General features: G+C 32.5%; 1 protein-coding gene and 1 long non-coding RNA gene across 3 annotated transcripts in view; one reads left to right on the top strand and one right to left on the bottom strand.

Annotated features, from left to right (window-relative positions):
• Nucleotides 1-2916: 2916 nt before the first annotated feature.
• The window catches only part of LOC124357490 (gamma-tubulin complex component 2-like), a 108024-nt gene continuing 86277 nt past the window's right edge, over nt 2917-24663 (top strand). For both annotated transcript variants that reach the window (XM_046809334.1, XM_046809333.1), the window contains exons 1-5: nt 2917-3072; nt 13469-13659; nt 15037-15175; nt 19135-19278; nt 21527-21681. In XM_046809334.1, coding sequence (XP_046665290.1) covers nt 13561-13659; nt 15037-15175; nt 19135-19278; nt 21527-21681 — 537 coding nt within the window. In that variant the 5' untranslated portion in view covers nt 2917-3072; nt 13469-13560. The remainder of the gene's footprint in view (nt 3073-13468; nt 13660-15036; nt 15176-19134; nt 19279-21526; nt 21682-24663) is intronic.
• Nucleotides 10198-21563, bottom strand: LOC124357491. Its single transcript, XR_006921951.1, has 2 exons — nt 21437-21563; nt 10198-10538 (listed from the first exon to the last, which is right to left on the bottom strand). It is a non-coding gene; the product is annotated as an uncharacterized LOC124357491 (long non-coding RNA).

Raw genomic sequence — 24663 nt, 5'->3', positions numbered from 1 at the left:
AGCCACTCGGTCCTGTCTGTAAATAGAATAGCCACTTATTTTAAATTTATCATTGGCAGGAAGTGAGTTTTCAGTGACACAATGCAACATCTATATTATGTCTTACTAGGAAATCTGTGTAAAGAGATGTTTTTTTGTCTTTCAAGCCATTGGCATTTCCAATTGAGAACAATTTTAAGTTTTTTAAAGAGAGTTGGGGCCTGATTGTTAGTCACGGGCATTTTTAAAGAAAGAAGCAATAACCTGCTGAATAACCTTTTTTCAAACTGGGGTATGAGTATTTTTTACTACATTGCTTATTTATTTCGTCAAGACCTGAGATGTTACCTGCTTCCAGAGATTGTGGATCCTCTACGGAGTTTGCAGTTGAAGGAATGTACGGACGGATGACCACCTCAGCATAGCTGGGGGAGTTCATATTCAACGGAGATCGAGGTGGAGATGATTTTGGTTGAGTTTTCCCTAGGTTCGTTGAGTTTTCGGGTCGTGTCGTTGTAACTTGTGGACGAGATTCTTGGTCGTTCCCTATGGAGGATTTCTTGCGACGGTCAATTTCTTGCTTGATTGCCCTGGTAGTATTTACACCTCCTGTAATTTGAAGTATGTTCCTCGCCGCAGTTAACACACACTGGTTTGGTTTCTTTACTGACCGGGCAGTCTGAATAGAGATGGGATCCCGAGCACCGCACACAGCGAGGGTCCAGTTTGCAGAAGTTTTTTGTGTGTGACCAAAGTCTTGGCATCTCAGACACTGTGGGATGTTTTTTGGACTTCCTTTTAATTTCCACTTTAAACTATGGCGTGAAACAATTGTTCAAGGTTCATAATATCACGACCACTTTCCGAATTCTCCAGCTCTACAAAACAGAGTGGCATTGGACTTTTGTTTTTGTTGAACAATCTTGATTACTTTAATGGTCGGGGTAACCCATGTCACATAACTCTTGATTGATTTCTTCGTCAGTTAGAGAGTAGGGAACATTACGAATGATCACTTCAAGGTTTTTGTCCTGGGAAGGTTTAAACGTGAAAAAACTTTACTTGATTTGTTTCATAAAAGTTAGTTAGTTTCCTGTAGTCATTTATTTCTGTTAGGTTTATCTTGATCGATTTAGCTTTGATTTCAGTTGTGAAACTTGATATTACATTACACTTAATATCTTTTATTATTTCTTGGTGGTTATTTACGTCACGCAAAAATATTGGTGGGATCTTAGATCGTGATTTATTTTTCTTTATATCATCAGGAGATCCTTGTTCCATTTCATGTCCTTGTTGTGAGGAAGGAAGACAGTAGCTATGATCTGCAACATTGGTATGGGTTGGTTCAAGTATCTTGAATCGGTTTTTTTTGAATGAATCTCACTCACATCGAGGTAGTACTTCTTAGGAGGGTGGAGAAGCATTTGCAGTTTTAGTAATATGTCGCTTTTTTGGATTCACGAAGTCGTTGTTGTTATCGGGAAGAGGAACAGTTAGCATTTCATTCATGTCTAACGTCGAACTTTGTCCGAGCTGGAACAATTCATTAGCCTGGCTGGCTGTCATAGCGGTAGGAGTAGGTTTTTAAAAACATTTTAGGTTTAAGCCTTTGTTTACAATATTTGAATTGAACATCAAATTTCTTGTGTGAACGAATCTTGTGAATTAATCAAACAAATACAATCTAAACACGGTAAAAAGTTAAAAACAATAATTAAAAACACTTAAATAAAACTTTTGAACAAACAATTCGAAGAAAATAGCGGACTAGAAAACACTAGGTAAAACTGTTTTGTCAGTCCGAAATTAATTAAAATTTTTTATTGTAAATGGTAAAGTTGAATAAAACATTTACTAAAATTGGAATTTGAAATTCTTGCTAAACACAGTTAAATTCTAACTCCGCGCGTGGTGATTGGTCGGTTTAGTTCGTTTGTTTGGTCGCACTGTTATGACAGGTTAGAGGTTATAATTTGTTATTTTTAATGTTTGACTAGCAATACGCGCTGTTTCTTTTCAATCGACTGAATTACGATTGATTGCAGAGTGATTTAAACTAATAATTTACTTAACACTATCAACATTATTTGTCAATAGTATGACATAACCTATAAACTCAGTTTCTCAACTTTTGTGTCAATCTAACAATTAATCAATCAATCGTAGTTTACGATAATGAAATATCAGTGTACAATTATTTACCTTTATTGTTGTAGTTGTTGTAAATGACGAATCTAAGCACTCCACATTTTTACGAATAAACATAGTTATCTGCTTTATCCCGTGCGGCGGACCCACAGTTATCTGCTTTATCCCGTGCGGATCCCGTGCGGCGGACCCACTGGACGGGCATCGTAACGTTACCGGGCGTTACACTTTTTCATGAGTGACTCCGAGCCGCAACCTAATTTAAGACGTTGTCACATCAAAAAATATTTCAAAACTAGCTGGAAAAATTACTGTAAATAACTATTTATTTTTATTTAGTTATTGCCTTATTTGTTTTATTTTTGTTTTTCATGGTCTGAATCTCCTACAACTATAAACATATCCTAATATCTTTTAATGCAGTTTTTTAATACGAAGACTAGTGAATAATTATTCTGAATTTATTAAAGAAGTTGTTTTCTCCAGTCACGTTTATTCACAACTGGTAGGGGAATTTTATACTCTCTCTTAGATATTTCAGTCTAACCAAAAATGGCTGTTGGAAAATGCCAATATACTACCCGAAAATTTTCTAAACCCGGTATTACGAGAAATAGTGTTTTCAGTACTGTACGATAATTTTAATTGTTAATTTGGTTTTTGTATATAATATTTACTTATTGTTCTTCTCAAATTGAACAGATTGTAAATAAATAAAATGTTGTTAAAAAAAGTACTGTATGAACAGTCATTGACAATCAGTATAATCTATGGTAGTATAGTTTATTAAAATAAATACATGAGATCAGGTTCAAATTATAATCTGTGAATGTTTATGTCTTCAAATGGAGGGTGGGATGATAAGGTTTTGTTAGAATTTTAAATTCAGGCCTACTTTTAATCAAAAATTCAATTCTGTTTTCAGAACATTTTCGGAGTATGGTATGCTTTAATAATATGGCTTAATTTTTAGTTTTGTTTTGTATTGTAATAAATCTAAAATAAACTAGGTTAGTTTTAGTTATGGAAATTGTAGTTTAATTTATTGTATTTTAAATCTGTAACTTAATGGTCTGTAATTTTTATGGTAGTATGTTTTACTTGTTTTCTTAAAAATGTTTAAATGGAGGGGCATTGTTTGAGTCAAACGGGACAAACCAAAATATTTAATTTTTTAAGGATTTGTGGTAGTTGTCACTACAATTTTCAGTCTGGCTGTAGTGTAATAAGCGGCCACCAACACAACTGGATTATGATTATCGAATGATTTGAATCCTCAATATTCATGACCATCCAAAAGACTGAAAGCAAAATGTCAGAACAAATAACGTCATAGATATTTCAAAGAACAGTATGGTTTTGATAGGTTTCAATCTTAGAAATTAAAGTATAAATATTAATATAATTTATAAATTATAAATTACAACAAAACATAACATTTACTTACTTTATGTATTTTCAAGGATAAACGTGACTGCTTGTGAAACAATGAACAGTACGTCACTGTTCTTGCCGCCATTAGTCAATCACGGAACACATGATTTAATTTTAAATTTGTTTCCAACACGATTTTACTAAACTAATTTTGAGTGACAGGCCTAATTTCGAATTGAATTAAGTTTTAGGATTTTAAAATCGTATTATACCTAGTGAAGCTATACTTTTATATGTAAAATAAATGTATTTATTTCAGATTACATAAAATAACTAAACTTTATTTAAACGATGTTTGTACTTGTTCTAAAGCAGCGTAGTACTTACGATTACTTTAACCAATCTGAAATGTTATTTCTGGTGGTATTGATACATTCGTACATTCAAAGTACGTTCGTTAATAAAAAAGTAATAGTTTGTTTGGTTTCAACTAAAATAGTACACGATTTTCCATTTTATTCATAATACCAAATTTAGAATGTTTAAAACAAGTCTTCTCAAGATTTTTTTCGGTACGTCGTGTTTGTTCTTACTTTTCTTGTCGCAAAACACTATTTTATTTCCACCTTTAATTGTAGTTTTCATCTCGTCAATAAAAAGCTGGACAATTCGGATCTAAAGGAGCAAGGTCATTACCTTGTGGCTATTTAGAACATTGCTTAGTTCTAATAAAAACATTTTGAGCCAATATCTGTATATTCATTGCCTTTTTTCTTTGTTGTTACTAGCCTTCTCCTACATAAACCATAAACGAAATAACAACAGCTGGTAATGACATCACTAGAAACAGTTGGTAATGACGTCATTAGTCTACATAAAGAAAGCTGGCAAAGATAATTTATGAATATCTATAGGTCAAATGTCATATTCGATAGTATCGATATTTAAAACCTGTAATCTGATTGTTTTGGTGGCCGCTTATTATACTTTGCCTTCAGTCGTACTAAAATGATTTTATGGCTAGTAAAAATTTTCCAATCTAATGTGATTTATATTTATTTTTTAATTTGTTGATATCAATAATTTGTACATCTGATGGCTGCAGTACAATAAGTGGCCATCACCATAATCGAATCAGGGTACCACATTATCAATTAGAAATGCTTAAACTATTGAATACAAAAACATTCTTATTACAGTTATTTAGGCTGCTTTATAATAAGCGTCCAACTTTCTAGTGACGATAATATCGAATCATTAGATAGAATGAGTAAAGAATCGTTGCTACAACTACTTATACCGAATTACATTGTATTTTAAATTGCAGTAAAAATAGTAATAATGCTATGGTGATTAAAAACCAATCTATGATACGTATTTATAAAATATAACAAGTAAATCATTATAACATTTACTCAATTTTATATTTTGAAGGATAAATGTGTCTGATACAATAAAAACATGTGCATAACTACTTCACTTGCTGCCATTACAGATCTTCAGTATTAGTATCAGTAACAAGTTATTCAGTGGTTTCAGGAACAGTTGGGCTGAATGATTTAAATTCTCATAGCGATTGTTTGGTTTTGGATCACTTGGTAGCCAGTAACAGCGAGGCCATTTTGTGTAAGCAATGAGGCATATATTATCATTGGAAATATTACTACACTATGCAGTGTTATTATGCGATATATGTAGGTTTAGATTAGGTTATCGTAAATATGTCAATAATAGTATCAAATTTAAACAATAACCTTTACAAGCACCTACGTGATCTGAGCTTGAATTTGGGTATTATCTCGAGGGATGTTTTTCTTTTATTCTTCTGTCACCGATTCAGGTTTATCATTGTAGTCTCCAACCTTTTCAGTTGTCGGTTGAGTGAGAGAATTACAGAGTATTTAGTTGTAAGAAAGAGCTTGATTTTCAGCCGCCTCCAAAGTAACTGCTTGATTATATGCTTCATCAAAGATGAGGTTTAAGTTTCTCTACAATCTTTGCTGGATAGGTTGTGAAGTTAATCCTGTAATGAAAGTGTCACGAATATATTCGTTTTTGTTTTTACCACCTATGACTGCCTTAAAATTACATACTTTGCTGAGCTCTTCTAATTTCTGTGAGCTCAGCAAATACTGGGTCGATATTTTCACCAGGTTCTTGCCTTTTAGTCACCAACTGGTGACGAGATTATATCTCATTGATTTTATAACAAGTTTGTTGAAGATAATTATAGCTTCAGAATTTATTTATTTATTTATAATTTTATGGCCTACATTGGACCACTTTAGTCACTTTATATTTTCTAGTCCTTCTTCTTTTATCCACCCAATATTTCTTCATCCTTTCCGAGCGTAATTTCCTTTCCTCCTCCGGAACCACTCTTCCTATTCGTTGTTTGTTTCTTTTCAGCTGTAGTGTAGAGTGTTTGTCATTTAATATCTTTAATGTGTTTTAAATCCTCTACTGTAATTTGTAACTCTCTCATATCTTCTTTTAATTCTGTGATCCATTTAATGTCACTTTTACTATACCACAGTTTTTCTACTATTTTCCTGCTAATTATATTTTCAGGTGTTCTTAACAAATGCCCCAGGAATGATATTCGTTTCTTTTTAATTATACTTGTAATAGGTTCTATATTTTTGTAGACTGTTTCATTGGAAGCTAGTCTCCAAACTCCGTCTACTTGATAGTTTTTGTTTAAGCAAGTTCTGACTATTCTTCTCTCCATCTTAAGAACCTTATCTATTGCAATAGTATTTGTTGTTTTAAATATTGTTTCACTTGCGTATGTAATTTGTGGCAGAGCAACTGTTTTGTAGTGTCTTAATTTTGTGTTTATTGAAAGACATCTTTTATTATACGTATTCTTAGTAGCATGTTTAATCTTAGTTAGTTTGTCTATTTTACTTTGCCAAGATGGTTTTTCATTCAGGTTATAAGTGATTACTTCTCCTAAGTATTTAAATTTCTGCACAATTTTTATATTGTGGTTGTCCAACCTTATTTTATTTGCAAGTGGAGGCTGCGTTAATAAAACTTCTGTTTTTTCAAACGATATCTTTAAACCAATTTTTTGAGCTATATCTTGTAAAGATTTAATTTGCTGTTTTGTTTCCTGAATGTCATTGGCCAAAAGAGCTAAGTCATCAGCAAACCCCAAACAGTTCAGATTAATGTTGTCCCTTTGATATCCAATCTTTATGTTTTTTTGGTTATTTCTTTCCCATTCCCTCATAACGTACTCTAATGCACAGTTAAAAAGAAGCGGTGATAATCCATCACCTTGTCTTAAGCCAGTCTTTATCTGAAATGGTTCTGAAAGTTCTCCTCTAAACTTTATTTTAGACTTTGTATTAGTTAATGTTAGTTCTATTAATTTAATTAATTTGGGGTGAAGTCCAAAATGTCTCAGTATTTTTAATAGTGATATTCTATGAATGGAATCATAGGCTTTCTTGAAATCAACAAATGTTATCGAGAGTTGTTTATTTCGTTTTCTATAATATGCCATAATTAACTTTAGTGTAATTATTTGCTCTGTACAACTTCTCCAAGGCCTGAATCCTCCTTGGTATTCTCCAAGTTCTTGATCTAGTTGGTCCTTAATCCTGTTGTAGAGAATCTTTGAAAAAATCTTATAAGTACAATCGAGGAGTGATATACCTCTATAGTTATCCGGATTACATCTGTCACCTTTCTTGTGCAAAGGATGAATTATAGCTATAGTCCATTGATCGGGAAATTTCTCAGTAATCCAAATTTTCTATAGTATCATATGAAGAGAGGTATGACTAGATACTCCAGCATACTTCCACACCTCTGCAAACATTTGGTCTTCACCACCTGCTTTGTAGTTCTTCAATTCTTTAAGTACAGTTTCAACTTCTTTTACTGTAGGGGGGTTAATATTTACAGGTTTGGTTTTTATTGGAGTATTAGTGTTGATTTTCAAAATTTCCTCCGGTTCCTCACAATTCAGGAGTTCCTTAAATGCTTCTGCCATTATTTCAGTATTCTCCTTATTGTTATGTGCAGTTTTTCCATTTTTGTTTTTCAACAATAATGTCGGAGGGCTGTACTTTTGTAATTGTGTATGAAAGGCTTTGTAATAGTCTCTAGAGTTGGTTTTATAGTAATTCTTCTCTATAGAGTTAATTAACTGTGTTTCATATTGTCTCTTACATTTTCTAATAATTTTGGAGAATAGTTTCCTTGTGTTCTTGAGGTTATTGGCATTTTCTTCGGTTTTATGAGATTGAAATTTCAACCAAGCCCGATGCCTTCTTTCATGCACTTCGTCACAGTCGTGATTCCACCAAGCATGTTTTTTCCTTGGATTTAGTAGTGCCAAATTTGTTGCGTGTTCTTTGAGACTTTGTTTTATTTCCTCCAAATTTTCAGTCAACTTTATACCTTCTGTAACTTTTCTATATTGTTCATTTTGAATTAGTTGATGAGGGTCAAATGTTCTTTTCTTCTTCACATCTGTTTGTTGTCTCTTTCTTCTTAGTGGAGTCAACTTGATTTTAATTTTTATTAAGTAATGGTCCGAACCTGTATCAGTTCCTCTCAGCACTTTGACATTGTAGATCTCCTTGTGGAAGAATTTATCCATGCATACATGGTCTAATTGCCATTCCCCCTTTATCCAGTCTGGATGTTTCCATGTCTTAAGTTTGTTTGGCTTTCTCTTAAAGTATGTTGATTTAGAGATAAATCCATGAGTTCTGCAGATTTCTATTAATCTTTGTCCGTTTCTATTTGTATGTTTATGGGCAGCCCATTTTCCAACTACATCTCGATATTTCTTTTCTTGTCCTAACTGGGCATTAAAATCCCCTATTAAAATCTTTACATGCTTCTTATCAATCTGACTTATAGTTTGATCCAGGAGGTCCCAGAAATCCTCCACCTCTTGCATAGTCCTTGTCAAACGGTTTTTCTCATTAGTGGGGGCGTGGGCATTTATTATTGTATATATTTTGGTGGCAGTCTTCAGGTTTAAAGTTGCAATTCTAGGTGATATAGCCTTAAAATCAATTACAGAATCTATTATCTTCAAATTCACTATAAATCCTGTACCAAATTGTGGGCACTGTACCATGGCCCTTTGTCCTGGTTTCCCATTATAAATTCTATACCCCTGAGACTCAAATGGGTCCTCTGTAGTGTTTCTCATTTCCTGAAGCCCTGCCAGTAGAATATTCTGCCGGTCCAATTCATCTGTGAAGTTCTTGAGTTTTCCTGTCTTCAGTAGAGAATTGATGTTGTGTGTCGCAATATAAGTGATTGATTTGTGTTTGATTTTATGCATCTGAGTTTTATAAACTGGTAACTTTGAATGCTCCGACTCATTTTTGCCTTCTAGGTGACTACCCACCGAATCCGATGTAGTCTTCTCCTTCCTTGAGAGGATGGACGGTGGAATTTTTTTCCCAAAAGACTTTTTCATGATGGACTGTCATAGGCTATCAACCTTAGATGGAGCGAAGCTCCGAATTACAACCACGGTTGTTAGCCGCAGAGGATACTTATTTAGCCGCCACTAACATGTGAAACAGACGCTTTCGGGAAACCGCCACTAACATGTGAAACAGACGCTTTCGGGAAACCGCCACTAACATGTGGAACCGTCGTGCCCTTTGGTGCTAGTTTTGGTCCGCCCCGGGTATTTTATTTCCCCAGTACCCGCCATATCTGGCGAGCATTCCACTATCCGCCACCTGTGGAGGCGCTCCGTAGGAGACTAGCAACTCCCTGGAGATAGCTTCAGAATATGAATAAGCTTCTGATGGTACTTGATGGATGCTGTAGTTGAGAAAGTTTATAAGAAAAAAAAAGCTTTAACTTGTATTCCTCAGCAGCGCATTTTTTTCCATTGATTAGATGCACTTGATGTGAAAATCACTTGTAATATGATTAATACAATTTAGTTAATGAATTGTTATGAAATGGATTAAAGTTTGAAATGATTTTATTCAACTTAAAACAAAGCTACATTTAGATAAATGGATTTACAGAAAGTAATCAGTAAACAAATATTGAGAATAAATAACCAGCTGTTTTTAGACAGAAAAGATACAACATTCAATACCACACCTAGCACTCGAGGGACTAGAAATATTTTAATTCTGCCTGTCTGTCTGTCAACATATTTCTAAAAAAACACTGATATTTAAACTTGAAATTTTGAGGCAACACTGAGTTTGATGATAGTGCATGTCACTCCATGGGATTTGACAGCATTATAGAATATTTTTATATTGGTCTTATGTATAACGATGATGGCAACAAGATAATAGTAGGGTAAATAAATTTGTAAACCAACTCAGCACACTCAATAGAAATTTTGACATGTGACACATTCACACTTGTTGCCTAACTATTCCAACACATACTACGTCATATCATGGTGACTCTGTGTAATTTCTGTACCTGACTATCTGGCTGTCTATCGCTCCAAGAACATCTTGAGAATAAAATGAGCAATTTGAAATTTCGCCTAAGCAAACTCAGTGAAGCCCGTTTGTATATACAGTGTTGTGGCATACTCCTACCTTATAGATAGATAAAAGTGTAAATTTAACATTACATTATTTATTTAATCAGTGCAATACCCATTGCGATTGAAGCATTAGATCAACATGGTCTAAGCTTGAATGTACAGGATCTATTCAATAAGTATCGGGATTGGTTTCAAAAATAAAAATTTATTGCAGGTATCATTACAATGACTTAATAATCTTCAAAATAGCCTACATTCATCCTGCATCGAGACACTTAGTTTGGCGTGTCTGCCACACATCAAAAGCCCGCTGGAAATCAGTTTCTGGATTACTGTTGGGAACTTTTGTCTTCATGTCTTCAGCTCTTGAAGTCCGCCTCGATGGGGTTAAACCAGTGTCCTCTAAGCTCCCTTGAATGCCTTAACCCCTCATTAAGTTTGGCAAGATAAGAAGCGACACGGCACGTAGACAATGAACGTCTTATTTATTTGTTCTGTCTTCAATCAAGTTGTTTCATTCTTTTACCTTTATATCATAAACAGAATATTTAAGTTACTACTGTATTACTACATGGAATAGTTTAATCTTTCTACTTGAATTTCCTGAACCCTGTTGTTCGCTTAAGTACGTGTTTTCATTTTTAGCAGAAATGCATAGCTTTAAATAAAGTATTGTTTTGAACTCTACACCCTTTCTAGCAAAAGTTATGGGCAATTAACACAAAAAAGAATCTGTAAGGTCAATGTCTTGTCAATACAATGTATGCATGATATCTTTTAGTAAGACTTTAAATTGCCCACCTTATCTCTTTACGTGGTATCTAATGTTTCTGGTATACATAGATTTGTTAAGAGGTGTCTTTTTCCAGGTGGCATTACAGTTTAAGGGACTATTTGCCCATAACGTTTGCTAGGATTCTCGTAGAAATGTTTTATTTATGTCATCGGGTTTTATTGAATAGACCTATCAATGACATGTCACAAGATAGGGGTTGCTATTTGAAAATTTTAAGTGATTTCCCTCTACCTCCCTTTGAAAAGGGGGGGAGGAAATATATTTATCCTGCTAAAAGTTCAGAAAAGTATTTTAATAGGTACGGTGAAGATTGTACATTGATATCTCAATCCGATTGGAAGATATCCAGGCGTATCAGGACTTAATTTACACCCTGTTTATGTCATACTGTTATACTTTCAGCTACATTATATGAACATATGGAGTAACTCATTACATGTAATAAAACTCCATGTATGCAAATCCAGATGAATGAAGTATCTTTAGTAATAATAACCCCCTCAAAAATCACTAAGTCACAACAGGTATACAATGCCACTTTTAAACATATTTACTGCTACAGGGTGTAAAGTTCATACATAACTTGTGTTGATGCTTGTGTAAGCTTTATGACAATAAACATACTCTTATTCGTATTCTGATTCTTAATGGTTGGCAGTCTGAGGGTAGGTGTCATTCCTCTACCATCATAGAAGCAAAATAGATTTCTATGTGTTTAGCCTATTAAATTTAAAACCAATACAAAACAGTTTAATATAATAATAAAGCATGATGGTGCTATGTATCAGGTTACATCCATTTCCAGCATATAGTAGGTAAGAAACAGCAACTAGGAGTGCACAGTTGATGATATTTTGGCACTAATTGTACTCCTATTCTAATAGACACTTTAGACATTCTAGGTCACTCAATCCCATTTTCTCTCTGTGCTCAAATATTCCTAGTTTTCAGAATATCACATGCTACCTGCCACTAAATACATTGTTCTACACGGTTTAATCTAAAAATGTTTATATTGAACTTATAACCCTCCAGCTACCCATCATTTCACTCTAGAATGCTACCCCATTTTTAACATTTTAAAAGCTTGTATTATAAAATTTATAAAACTCTTAAAAAGTACAACATTTTCTATATTTTTTATTCACTATGAAACTTGGTATAAAGGGAAAATAACTTTGGCTTATTTGACCTATCCAAAATTGTATGTACCAAAAGTAAACAAAACAAATATAAAGACTTATGTATTTCAAAGAGAGCCCCCTGTCAAAAAGTAAAAATAATATTTTTTACAACATCAAAAATAAGCTATTTCTTTTAAAATTTTATTATGAGTAAGAATATATATACTTAAACAGCGAAAAAAAGCAAAAATAAAGAGACCTCTAAAAATATATACATATGACAAAGTTTTTTTCTGATTTCGGAGAAATTGGAGGTAACCAGCTTATAATACCCAACTTGTAGTTATGCTATAGACATGTAAAGTATAATCATATATATTTATTGAGTAAAATGTTAGACAAAAGATAATAAAATATTACTTGTATGATTTATTTGTAGTGAGATATTCCACATGGAAAGGAATGAAAACGGTTTGCTCTTCTTGTTTATTACTTAACAACCGTTAAACATATAGTACAGTTTGTTCTAAATAAGTTAGGCCTACATTTGGTATCACTACTATCCATTTTCAATTTTAAAATATCAACAAACTGAGACCAAAACACAAGAAACAGACAGACTCAATAACAGCTGTAGTAGCAAACAGCTAATGCCACAACATTATTAATTCACAAATAAAGTATAACGTCTCAAAGTAGTGTCTGGAGGTATGTGCCATAGATGTAGCTTACAATCTCTGCTTTACTGTGAAATCGTGATCAGTGATTTGACTGTTGAGCAGTCAGACAGACTGCAGTGTGCTCAGAAATACTCTATTAGATTTATTTTTAATCTCAGAAGTCATGAACATGTTTCACAATATTTTCAAAAGTTACTAAAACTCCTATTTATCTGTCTGATCACTTCAATTTTATCGCTGATATTAGTGAACAACCTACAAGAAATGGAGCCACTTTAAATCAATTTCAATTCATAGATCAACAATTTTTAATAGGTCATTTACTGTACAGGCTTGCCGCCTTTGAATCGCTCTCCCTTATGATATTAGAAGTATTGAGGGACATACATACTTCAGGGCAAAAGTGTGTGTGCTTGCGGTGTGTGTGTTAGACAGTTTGTTGGAGTGGTTGAATGTGTTTTTGTTATTTTTATTTCCTGTTTTACATTATTAGGTTTTTTCTTTACTCCATAATATAATTTACTTGAAATGGTAACATTATTGATATGTATATTAGTATTTTTTAATTTACAAACAATAACAATGTTTGAAAAATAGCAATTACAATGTATTTTGTGTAAATTTTTAAATTTAAAACCAATACAAAACCGTTTAATATAATAACAAAGCATGATATTGCTATGTATCAGGTTACATATGTTTCCAGCATCTAGTAGGTGTAATAACTTCCTCTCTAGAACTTGTTTGACTTTCTTAAACATTTTCAAAGTAGTAGTTTTTTGTTTTTGTAATCAATAAATTTGTATTAAATTTCTTATAGTTTACTCAGTAATATTTTATTTATATTTTGATACAGAATGGAACTATGTATTCACTGAAGGCAGTAGTAACATGTGAGAATTATTGAGAAGTTCATGTCATCCATACTGTAAAATCTCGCTGTTCAAAATGGAGAAAAAAGAAAAGACAGTCAAGGAAAAGAAAACTACAAGATCTCTACCACTCTCTGGCAGTAATGCTACATCTGCAGTGGTAGATGTATCATCTGTGAGTTAAAATATGTTATAGCTAGTATTGTGTTATGGTCAAGAATGCATGAACTCTTTAAAGTTGGTTAACACATTCTTTATGTGTATTTAATTTTTTTAAGTGGGATGTAGGCATTTACATTGAGGAAAGTTCAGTAAATCTTATGATCTTGAATGAACTGTTTGCTGATATTCATAAGTAACAGTCTTACAACTCTGTATTTCAGCAGCCACTGAATATCCTCGTGGTATGTTTTTACATTAGTATGTGGTGTATTATTTTGGCTGCATTAATTCAAGTTTTAAATGTTAGATGAAATTTGGTGGTCCTTTTACATATTAACATCATGTTATTTTTATTGGCATCTCTAACGGGTTTCCTTTTATAGCAGTTGAAAGTTATGATTTAGCATATATATGTTTTTTATTAATTGAAAGAAACTATAAAATTGTTGATATTTATATGCGAAAGCTAAAGAAAAATGTAATAATACTGATTGAAGTGTGATAGTTTTAGAACTAATATTATAACTTAATCATACATGTACACAATTTTTTAACATTTTTAAACATTTAATACATATTGAGAAGAAGGTTTTATACAGAAATATGTTATATCTAATTAAGGAATTGAGAGAGCTGGTGGAATACTTAAATATGTATAAACAAATCTATTACATACAACAGTAGAAAAACAGGCAAGGAGGCTACTGTACTTCTGTAAAAAAATGTATGTAACATTTACAGATTATTCTTTTCCTAATTGTTCAACAACTTGTAGTGGTAACAATGCATCATTGGTCTCATGATCCAATCTTCCTATCTGCCATCTCTCCTTTTAATTAAATTATTTGTTTATTAAAAACAAAGTTTCACTGGGATAAAGTGTAAACTTTACTATTAGATTTGTTTTACAAACAAAATTAAAACTAGATACATACACTTAACAAATAAAATAACATTTTATAAAAGCAGGATGGAAGTTACTTACAAAAAATATATTTCCAAGACTCTCTTAACTAAATTGATGAGTTTATTACATAAGCTCAACTTTTGGAAAGTGGCAAAAAAAATCCATTCCAAAAACAACTAAAATCTACATACCAGTATATGAATATCAAAAGGAAAAGTTTTTTTTATATTTAAACATACATAAAACAGTGTTTTATCTATAATCTACTAAATTGAATTAAAGTGTTAATGCTTAAAATGTTTGCCAGCTAGACTTAAAATACAAAAAAGACCAACTATTTTCCCATTTTTCCCAGAGGATGATCAAAAGGACCCTACTTTTTGCTGGGAGTATTCAATCCGCATGATTTTTAAAAGATTCTGTTACTGGTACTGCTAAATTTACTGTAACACCACTGTCTTAATAATTTGTAAACCTGTTTAGATACACAGCCATCTTCAAAAGTTGATTCCAGAAGTTGAGAAGAAGAAAACTAAAGATATGAGCAATTGGAGTTATCTTCGCCCTTATATGTCATTTGATTTTGTTGATGATAACAGTTCTGTACGACCTCCACCTATATGTAAGTTGAAATCCACTTTTCCAGATCCAATGTATGCTATTTTCTTTGTTTTTTATGGTATGAAGTTGATTTAACATAAGTTACATTTGTACTTTTCAAAGAAGCCCCATAATCAGCTATTCTTCATAGCAGCTTTTCTCATGACCTATCATATAACCAATTTCTAAACTCATGACCAGTGTTAGATTAGAATATATTTGACAGTATAAAGGATGTTACAAAATGAATATTGGTCTTTTCATGCATTATAGAAATAGTCTTTTTTGTCAAGAAATAATGGGAATCAATTTGTACTTTATAAGAACACTACTTTTTTTCTGACATTCAGCACGATCTGTGTGACAGTCTCTCTATCTAAAGTGAAGTTTTTAGTAGTTAAAACAACACAAAACCAACTAACTACTCACCATCATCATACATTAAAACATGTTAGTTTGATATAACGATAAAAACTCCTGAGCCACTCCACTTAGCAAGTTAAGAAAACACTAGAAATAAACTGACATCTCACAACTGACCTACTTCTCAAATGCAGCAATAGTGACAATTTAAGTAACATATTTAATTGAAAATCATCAAAAAGGAAATCAAATTTCCTTCAAACCCAACAGAAATACTTTCTTGATATTAAGCCTTAGATAAATTACAATTAAACACTGAAGGTTATACCTTCCAAATGTGCAACACACAAATACTGATAACTCAGCACCTGTGTTGACTCTGCATTGGCTCGCATTCTTATAGATCCTACCTCAACCACAACCAAATTGATAAGGGACTTGAGTATTCCTTCCAATCAAACACAATTATACTCTTCTTTAATTCAAATTTTACAAGAAAAAACTGATCACAATTCTTTACAGTTCTAACCTAGAGAATCAGCCAAACCCACAAAAATACTGATGTTTTCAATTTCTTACAATTTTATCCTCTAGAATCAATCAAACACTCAACAAAAAACTGAAGATCTCAAACCGACAAAAGGACGATAAAACATCAGACATAAATTTTGACCAGAGGAATCAGACAAACCAACATTAAAAAACTGCCTACAACATTTTCTAAACAAGACTAGTGCAGTTTTACATTACCCGTGCTATCCTGACTTTATTTTAAAGCCAAAGCTCACCTAAAAACTATCCCTCAACTGTACAAAAATTAACCTATGCAACCTGCCAAAGTTTTAAACTAAATACAGTACTTTTAACTTGAGGTAATTAAATAACTAATCTAGACCAAGACAGGCCAGACCAAGGGAACCAGACCTACTGCCCCTTCATTTAGCTGACGCAACAGAGGAGCACTAGTGTACTATAGGCGTGTCCCAGAAAAGTGAAGGCCTTATGTCATCTTTTCCTTGTGGAATCTGCTCTATCGGAGTGAAATATAAAGGCATATTGTGTACAGGGAGTTATAAAATTTTCTTCCACTCTAAATAACTAAATGGGTCAGATAGCAAAATCTAAAATCTTAGTAAAATAGAAATAGAAACTTGGTTGAGTGTAAATTGTAAATTTATTAACCCTAGCCTACCCATTCACCTGACAATCTAAAGTAAGAAAAGAAGCTATTCAAGAAACAATTCTAAACTTTGAAAACTCAGAAGCCGATCTTGAAATATCCTTTACCCTGGCTATTGCAACTGGTGTTGTATTAGCAATTGAGAATAATGAGTTAAAACAAGACCTAATTAATGTTTCCGCTAAGAACGAAGATCTAATAGAAGATTTGCATGCCATTAAACTAGCACATTATAGACAGCTTTCAGAGCTGGAAGATGAACTAATAATATCAAAAGAAAATATATAACAGATTTAAAATGAAAATAGTTGCCTCAAAAAAGAAATCTTGTGCTTAAACAAAAAGCTTTAAGGAGCAGGGAAAGTTGAATATTGAGTTAATCTCTGAGGTTGACAATGAAAGACATGACTTATTCAAAAATTAAAAACTAGCAAACAGTTAACTGAAGTCCCTGAAGCCAAACTACACATTTTTAGTCCAATTTGGGTGACAAAACTATTAATGTTGACTCACTCACAAATGAAAACACCAGGTTGACGAGTGCTGTTGAAGAGCTAAAAATAACATTGGAATAAAGAGAGGAAGCAATATATATGTTGAAAGTTAGCTCTGAAGTCAGGTTGAAAGAACTAATTTAGCAAGAAAATAAAACTAAAGCCTTCTTAAAATCCCTCTTAAGTACAACTCAGTCTTATTTGACACAGGCTCCACCGATAACCACACACAGAGATGACTGATCATACCAGGAAGCAACAGTATGCAGAAAAATCTGAAAACCTGAAAGTCAACTCATTAAAAACCAAAGAAATCATACAAAACCTAACTATAATATTGCAAACAGCACAAAGCCAAGGCATTAGTAATGAACTTACAGCTCATGACACCATAGTTGTTGAGGTTGGTGTTCATCATTCTGCCAATGCATTTAAGAGTAATAATAATGTATAGTGGTGTTGTATTTTCAAACACCTTTGCTTCATTATGGAAAGAGCGTAAACCTCCAAAAACTGCCATTAAATTAAGACAAGGGCAGTCATACAAGGACTTTTTCAAAGAGCATATCACCAACATGAAGACAACTGCCTCTTTGGCCAATAACTCTAAAACAACTATTGAGGAAGCTTTTCAGATGTGGTCTAAAATATCAGATGAAGCCACACTTCACATGCATAGTAACTTACCTTGTCATTTTTTATTTCATAGTCAGACAACGAAGCCAAGACACAAAATGATATTCAAGACCAGAACTATTGTAAACTTATCACTGGGAATATGTATTTAAGAGAAGAACAATAAAGAAAGACTGCGAAACCTCTGGATCTACGTAGTACTCAAAATTTAGTTCACCAATTTAAACAGACTGACAGCAATGGGCTCACGATTTTCCATCAAAACATGGACAGAATCAAAAATAAGATTGACAGACTCAACCATCTGCTCCACACAATGTCCCCTGATATACTGATTGTTACCAGACATGGCCAGAACCATATTGATATGGCTCTTGTGACTACAGTAAACAGTCTTTCCGCATGAATATGGTAAATAGTTAAGTTCACGGGAAGTATGGTTTTAACAATACCACCTCATGTGGGATACGTTGATTCTCAAATATACACTTTATGATCATTTAAATTCCCTCTTGAATAAAATGTTAAGCCATCACTAATACAATTCATTCAATAAAATCTTCATTGTCATGCAGCAACATTTCATTTGAAAATTTGACATTTTAATGGTAGTCCACAGGTTGTAGAGCTTGTAACAGATGTAAACAATAAGAACATGGTCATGATTTCCTTGCAGATATCAATGGAAGTCCTAACTCAAAACTAGCCTTTCAAACAGTTTTCTTTGAATATACTCTTTACATGTCAAAGACTTTCTCACTCGCTTTACATTTTCAAGTCATTATTGGTCATCCCTTCACAAAGACATCTAGTGTTTTCAAACTGATGATACTATATATGGATGGTATTTGAAAGATTGCATTGAAACTTACAAAATATATATTGAACTGTAACTACACACTCAGTTTCAGCAAACTGTGAAACAAAGAAAGTTTTCTGTTCACTGGTCATGAGTTACCATTTTTACTACCAGCATTTGCTGACAGAAGGAACAGAGGAAACAGTGCTTGTAGATGTGCAAAGGTGTACAACTACACTGTTTGAATTGCTCTTTCATTAAATGTATAAATTTAAAATTGTAAATTAAATGGCATATTCACTGCAAAGCCTTAAAACCACAACATTTCTTTTGAAACACCCAGTATATTAGATTACCACACAATTATTCGGACATCTAATTTTTCTAGATAGAGTTTTGCATGGAGTTTAATCTTGTTGAAAAATGTTGTCACTTAAAAAAATTCTGGTTTACTGTGATGGAAATCTAAAATTAATCTGAATAAAACTGAATGAAGCTCTGATTTGTAGCTGTAATTCCATGGCAGTCACAAGAAAATATTTTGTTGGATGATCTGCTGAGTGTACTCGAAGGATTTCAAGGAAAATACATTGTCGCTCAACGTGTGACCAGTTCTTACAGTCCTCGCACTTTCATTGTTGCAGATTCTATTGGTAATTACTTTTATAAATTAATTAATGTTATATTAAATGTAATAGCTTTCAGGATGACTTCCAAATAGCTTGATTTCCTGTACAACGTTTTTATTATTTTTATAGAACTATTAGAATATTAACATGCACTACCAAGTGGAATGTACTTATATCAACCAGGTTAGTTATTAGTGTAGCAATTATTATTACGATTGCTACACAAACACAACTTTTATATTGTTAAGTTCTGAAAAGTTATATTTAAATAAAAACTGAGATGTAACGGCTGAAAAATTATTTGATTAAACCTATATTTGTGTATAATATAATTAGAAGATACTTTACTAAACATATTTTATAATACAGTAGCATAATTTATGTAAGAAATGGTAGTTGTGACTGTGTGGTGGAGGGAAGTATGTTTAGTGATCCCCTCTGATGCATTGCTAAGGTATTTGGTCACTACAAAATCATTGGTCTCATCCTGCCATCCTTTTACTATTTAATTTTCTGTAACAGTCAATAAGTTGAGTCACTTAGCTTAGTTTCTACATCATTAAACCTCTTTTCTGTTGTCTGTTGACTTTAATGATGTGGATGGAATGTTTAATTTAGTATTAATCATATAGTTCATATGTTTTTTAGCGAATTTCTTATAGTTGTATTTCTAAATTTTAACCCTTAAAGCGCCGTAAGCGCATATGCGTGCGAGGATCGACTTTGCTCTGAACGCCGTAAGCGCGTAGACGCGCAATATACTTGTTTTTACTATTTTGCACTGTTAGTTCAGAGTTTGTCCGCTAGACTGTGAGGGGTGTATGTTACAGTAGTGTAGCGGGGCTGTGCCACATCACGTGACAATCTTTGTGTTTAACGATCGATACTGAACCGGTTTTTGTTGAACAGCTGGAAGTTTGGTGGTATTGCTCAACGCCGCAAGCGCATTTATGCGTACGTCACTGCCTCGCCGCGCGCCGGGCAGCTCTTGTGTTCTTCTTCATATCCTGTTGAAGCAGTGCGAATAGTTGATCGGTAAACTACTGTGTAGTTTTATGTGTTATATGATCATCTTTTTATGAAAGTTATATATTTATAAACTTTTGAAATAAACAGTTTCTTGAATGGCGATAAAAGTCTTTTTTCCTCGTAGAAATATTTTTACTCCTTATATTTATAATTATGTATTTTAGCTCTTGTTCCGAAATTCTACATTTATGTTTATTTTTTTTATTTAGGCTTGTTTTTACTCCAATAAGTGTTACAATATTTTATTTACTTCTATAAACATCTGAAAACCATTTTGTAATTATTATAAAAATAACACCCGTTAGAGGACTAAGAATTTGGAAAATATTTGGTTTTCAAATTTTTGGCATGTAAATTTAATTTTTTATTATAACTTTGTATTAAATATGTAATATACTTATTTTCTAGTTCTATTGTAGTACATATAAGCACGCAATGTCACCATTGATATACATAATAATAAAAGGAAACAGTAAGCATTGGGTAAAATTTATAAAGGAGCTGGAACGCTACATAGTAAATCATGTGTATTTTGGGCAATAAATATGATAAAAGATATTTTTTTGCAGTTTCTGTTTTATTTTGTTACCTAAAAAAAGAAATTAAAATTAGCGTTGAGAAAATCTAATTTTAATTTTTTATAATAAATGAGCGCTAATCCAGAGTTTAGCTGAAACTGTTTGGCGCTTTAAGGGTTAAAACAAAGTATTGTCTTTATAAGCATCAACGTTTATAATAAGGTTTTTAATGCATAGTATTTACAGTTTTACGCTCTTTTATACTTGTTAGTGTTAGACTATACTGTGTTTTCATATAATTTTCATAATGTAAAATTTGAGATCCTGTATTAGTAGTTTATTTTCATAAATTCCATTTTAGTGATATATTTTTAATACATTAGGTATTTAACTTGCAGTAATAAATGTATAAATGTCTACTTTTGAATAGAGACTCTTAAATTTCTTTAAATTAAAAATAAAGCTTATGAATAAGTGCCCAAATAGTACTTGGCATTCAGCTGTTTCTAAGTATTTAATAAGGAGTTGTACAGAACAAGTATTTTAAATTAGAAAAAACTTTGTCACAACCTCCTTCTCTAAAAATATACAAATTAGCTGTTCCATAAATAGTTTGGCATATTGTGCCAACTTACCACTATGCAGTGTTGTGTTGGATTATTCACCAGCCAGATATTGTCTAACTGTAAATTTATTTTAACATGCCTGTTATAATATTTTGTCAGAGCCAACTCTACGCCATCTGGTGCAGCAGATCCTACCCTTGGCGTCTGATCATTCCATAGTCATCAGGTTCATTCAAGAGAAGAGACAGCTGAAATGGGGAAGAGTAAATCAAGCACTTGCTTCGGCTATGAACAGCTTCATTAGTGATTATACTGTGAGTTTGATATATATTCTAATTACATAACGTTACATTGCTATAGTTAAAAACTAATATAAATCAAAATCTATTATGAAAATTTGTAATTTGTAGTTGATTTTCGTAGTTTTCACATCTCATATGACTTTAGTAACTGTCATGTTTTCAAAGTGTTTCTTGCAGTAAAGTACAAATAGTAATGTGATTTTTTATTTCAGCTTTTAACTACTTTCTTAGTTGTTGAATTATTGCAAAACTGTTGATTAGCTGATGTTTTTGTGGTAACAAGACAAAGACAAAAAATTCTTTTTAAAAGTGTTATTTAAGGTTTTGCAGTCATACTATATTTGCATTGTTTATGTCATTCTCTCAGATCCAATCTTTGGTGTACAAATTATAGTTCCTGTAACATTTTCTTCATATATAATTTTGACTATAAATTGAAAACTTTTGTTGATAATTAAATATTTATATTGGTTTATACAGACTTTAATTATTATATCAGTTATTTAATTTATGTATACAGGGTGTATATTATGTCTGGAAACACCCAAATATATCCTTTAATAATTTAAATATAATTTTGAAACCTCTTACAATCGTGATAGAGATTGGGCATCTACTTTTTGGAACAATGTTTTGTTATGTCACACCAACGGGGGACGTCCTGCCGAGGGTATCGTGAATATTCTTAATGGAAGCCTATACCTTGTGATACATAATTTTAAAGGTAATAGCTTACTGAATTGAATGCCACAAACCGCATCTCAAAGGAATTATTCTATCAGAAAATAGAGCATTTTTAGTATTGAAAATTTACTGATGTTCAACAATGTAATTTTAACATGGTTCTTGCCACAAAATGTGTTACACTAATTTTTTTGCATTTTTTAAATGTTCAATTAAAATAAAATAAACAATTTATTTTTAAGCTGGTTTCATTAGTACAAAATTTACCAGTTTTTATTACAATGAATAAAACTTATGAGTCACTTTCTCTGATTACTTATGAATCTGTACTTGGTGTTTTCCAGTCAGCAGGAAGGTTTAAAGAGACAAAAGGTCACTAGCCTATGAGAAAACATTATTGTGTTATTAATCATCTGGTCTACAGGTTTCAGTTTGTTGAGCATGGAGCTTTCACTAGACAGGTCTAAGCTTGGGAATTACAAATGGACAAAGGTCATATCATTCCTGTCGAGTTAATCAGTGTCTCTGAAGCATTGCTGTCAACAAGTTATCTAATTACAGTAGTTCAGTTTTTATTTGGCATTTTAATGGGAATTGTCTGAAAGAGAACGAATTACTCTGTTGATGATGCGAGGATATGGCGATCGTCAAAGATCTTATCGGGAAGTTTGTAATTTGTTTAATGACACTTTTCCCAGAAAGGAATCCCATAAGTGTTTTTTCAACAATATCAAAAACTATTGAGCGTTTTGAAATGACAGGGAGTGTACGTAATCGGCCAAAGTCGGGTAGGATACAATCTGCAACAGATGAAGAACATGCACTAGATGTTTTGCAAATATTTATTGAAGACCCACATACATCGCTCAGAAAAGCTGCACAGCAACATGATATGCACCCTATGTCTGTGAGTAAGATTTTGAAAATTAATAAATACAAACCATTTAAAGTTCATTTAGTCCAACAGTTAAGTGAGGATGATTACGACAGAAGAGTTGAGTTTTGTGAACTTGTGATGCGCAAATGTGATGACAATAGAGATTTTCTGACCAACATACTATTTTCTGATGAGGCAACTTTTTTCCTAAATGGCAATGTTAACAGGCACAATTGCCGTTACTGGGCTAGTGAAAACCCACATTGGATTACTGAGTCCATTCACAGCAACCACAAAAACTGAACGTATGGTGTGGAATTTTAGGTAACAAAATTGTTGGACCCTTTTTCATCAATGGAAATTTAAATGCCGAACTTTACTACAATATGCTCCAAAATGAAATAATCCCAGCTATTCAAATTGCATCAAGAGAATACTTTGATAATGTATGGTTTCAGCAGGATGGTGCTCCACCCCATTATGGGAGACAGGTAAGAGAGTATTTGGATTTAAGGTTTCCTCATAAATGGATTGGCCGAAAGAGGAGAAATCAAATGGCCTCCAAGATCTCCGGATTTGTCACCAATCGATTATTTCCTATGGGGTCAATTTAAAATCCAATGTTTATAGAAGAAAGCCTCATAATTTGGAAGACCTAAGAAACAGGATTATAGAGGAGATTGCTTTGATAACTGAAGAAATGTTAGGCAACTCTGTCGAATCATTTTACACAAGATTGGCTCATTGTCAAAACCGTAGAAGGAACACAGTTCGAACAATTGCTTTGACACCAATGCAGGTAAAACGTTTGTTGTAAGACTTTTCTAACAGCATACATTATTTTTTATTTGTAATAAGAAATCAATAACATAAAGTATTTCCATAATTGTACTGTAATAAAAACTGGCAAATTTGTGCTAATAGAACCAGCTTAAAATGAAATTTTTGTTTTATTTAATTGAACATTTAAAAAAAATGCTAAAAAATTAGTGTTGTAACACACATTTTTGTGGCAAGAACCATGTTAAAATTACATTGTTGAACATCAGTAAATTTTCAATACTAAAAATGCTCTATTTTCTGATAGAATAATTCCCTTGAGATGCGGTTTGTGGCATTCAATTCAGTAAGCTATTACCTTTAAAATTATGTATCACAAGGTATAGGCTTCCATTAAGAATATTCACGATACCCTCGGCAGGACGTCCCCCGTTGGTGTGACATAACAAAACATTGTTCCAAAAAGTAGATGCCCAATCTCTATCACGATTGTAAGAGGTTTCAAATTTATATTTAAAATTATTAAAGGATATATTTGGGTGTTTTCCAGACATAATATACAACCCTGTACATAAAATGAGTAGATCTCCATATTTTTAATGGTGCCTGTTACCATAATTTTTGTGTTTCGTGAGTTTTCAATGTAAAACTTC

This window comes from Homalodisca vitripennis, chromosome 3 (assembly GCF_021130785.1).
Source record: "Homalodisca vitripennis isolate AUS2020 chromosome 3, UT_GWSS_2.1, whole genome shotgun sequence".
Lineage (NCBI taxonomy): Eukaryota > Metazoa > Arthropoda > Insecta > Hemiptera > Cicadellidae > Homalodisca > Homalodisca vitripennis.
This window is presented reverse-complemented; position numbering and strand designations above follow the sequence as displayed.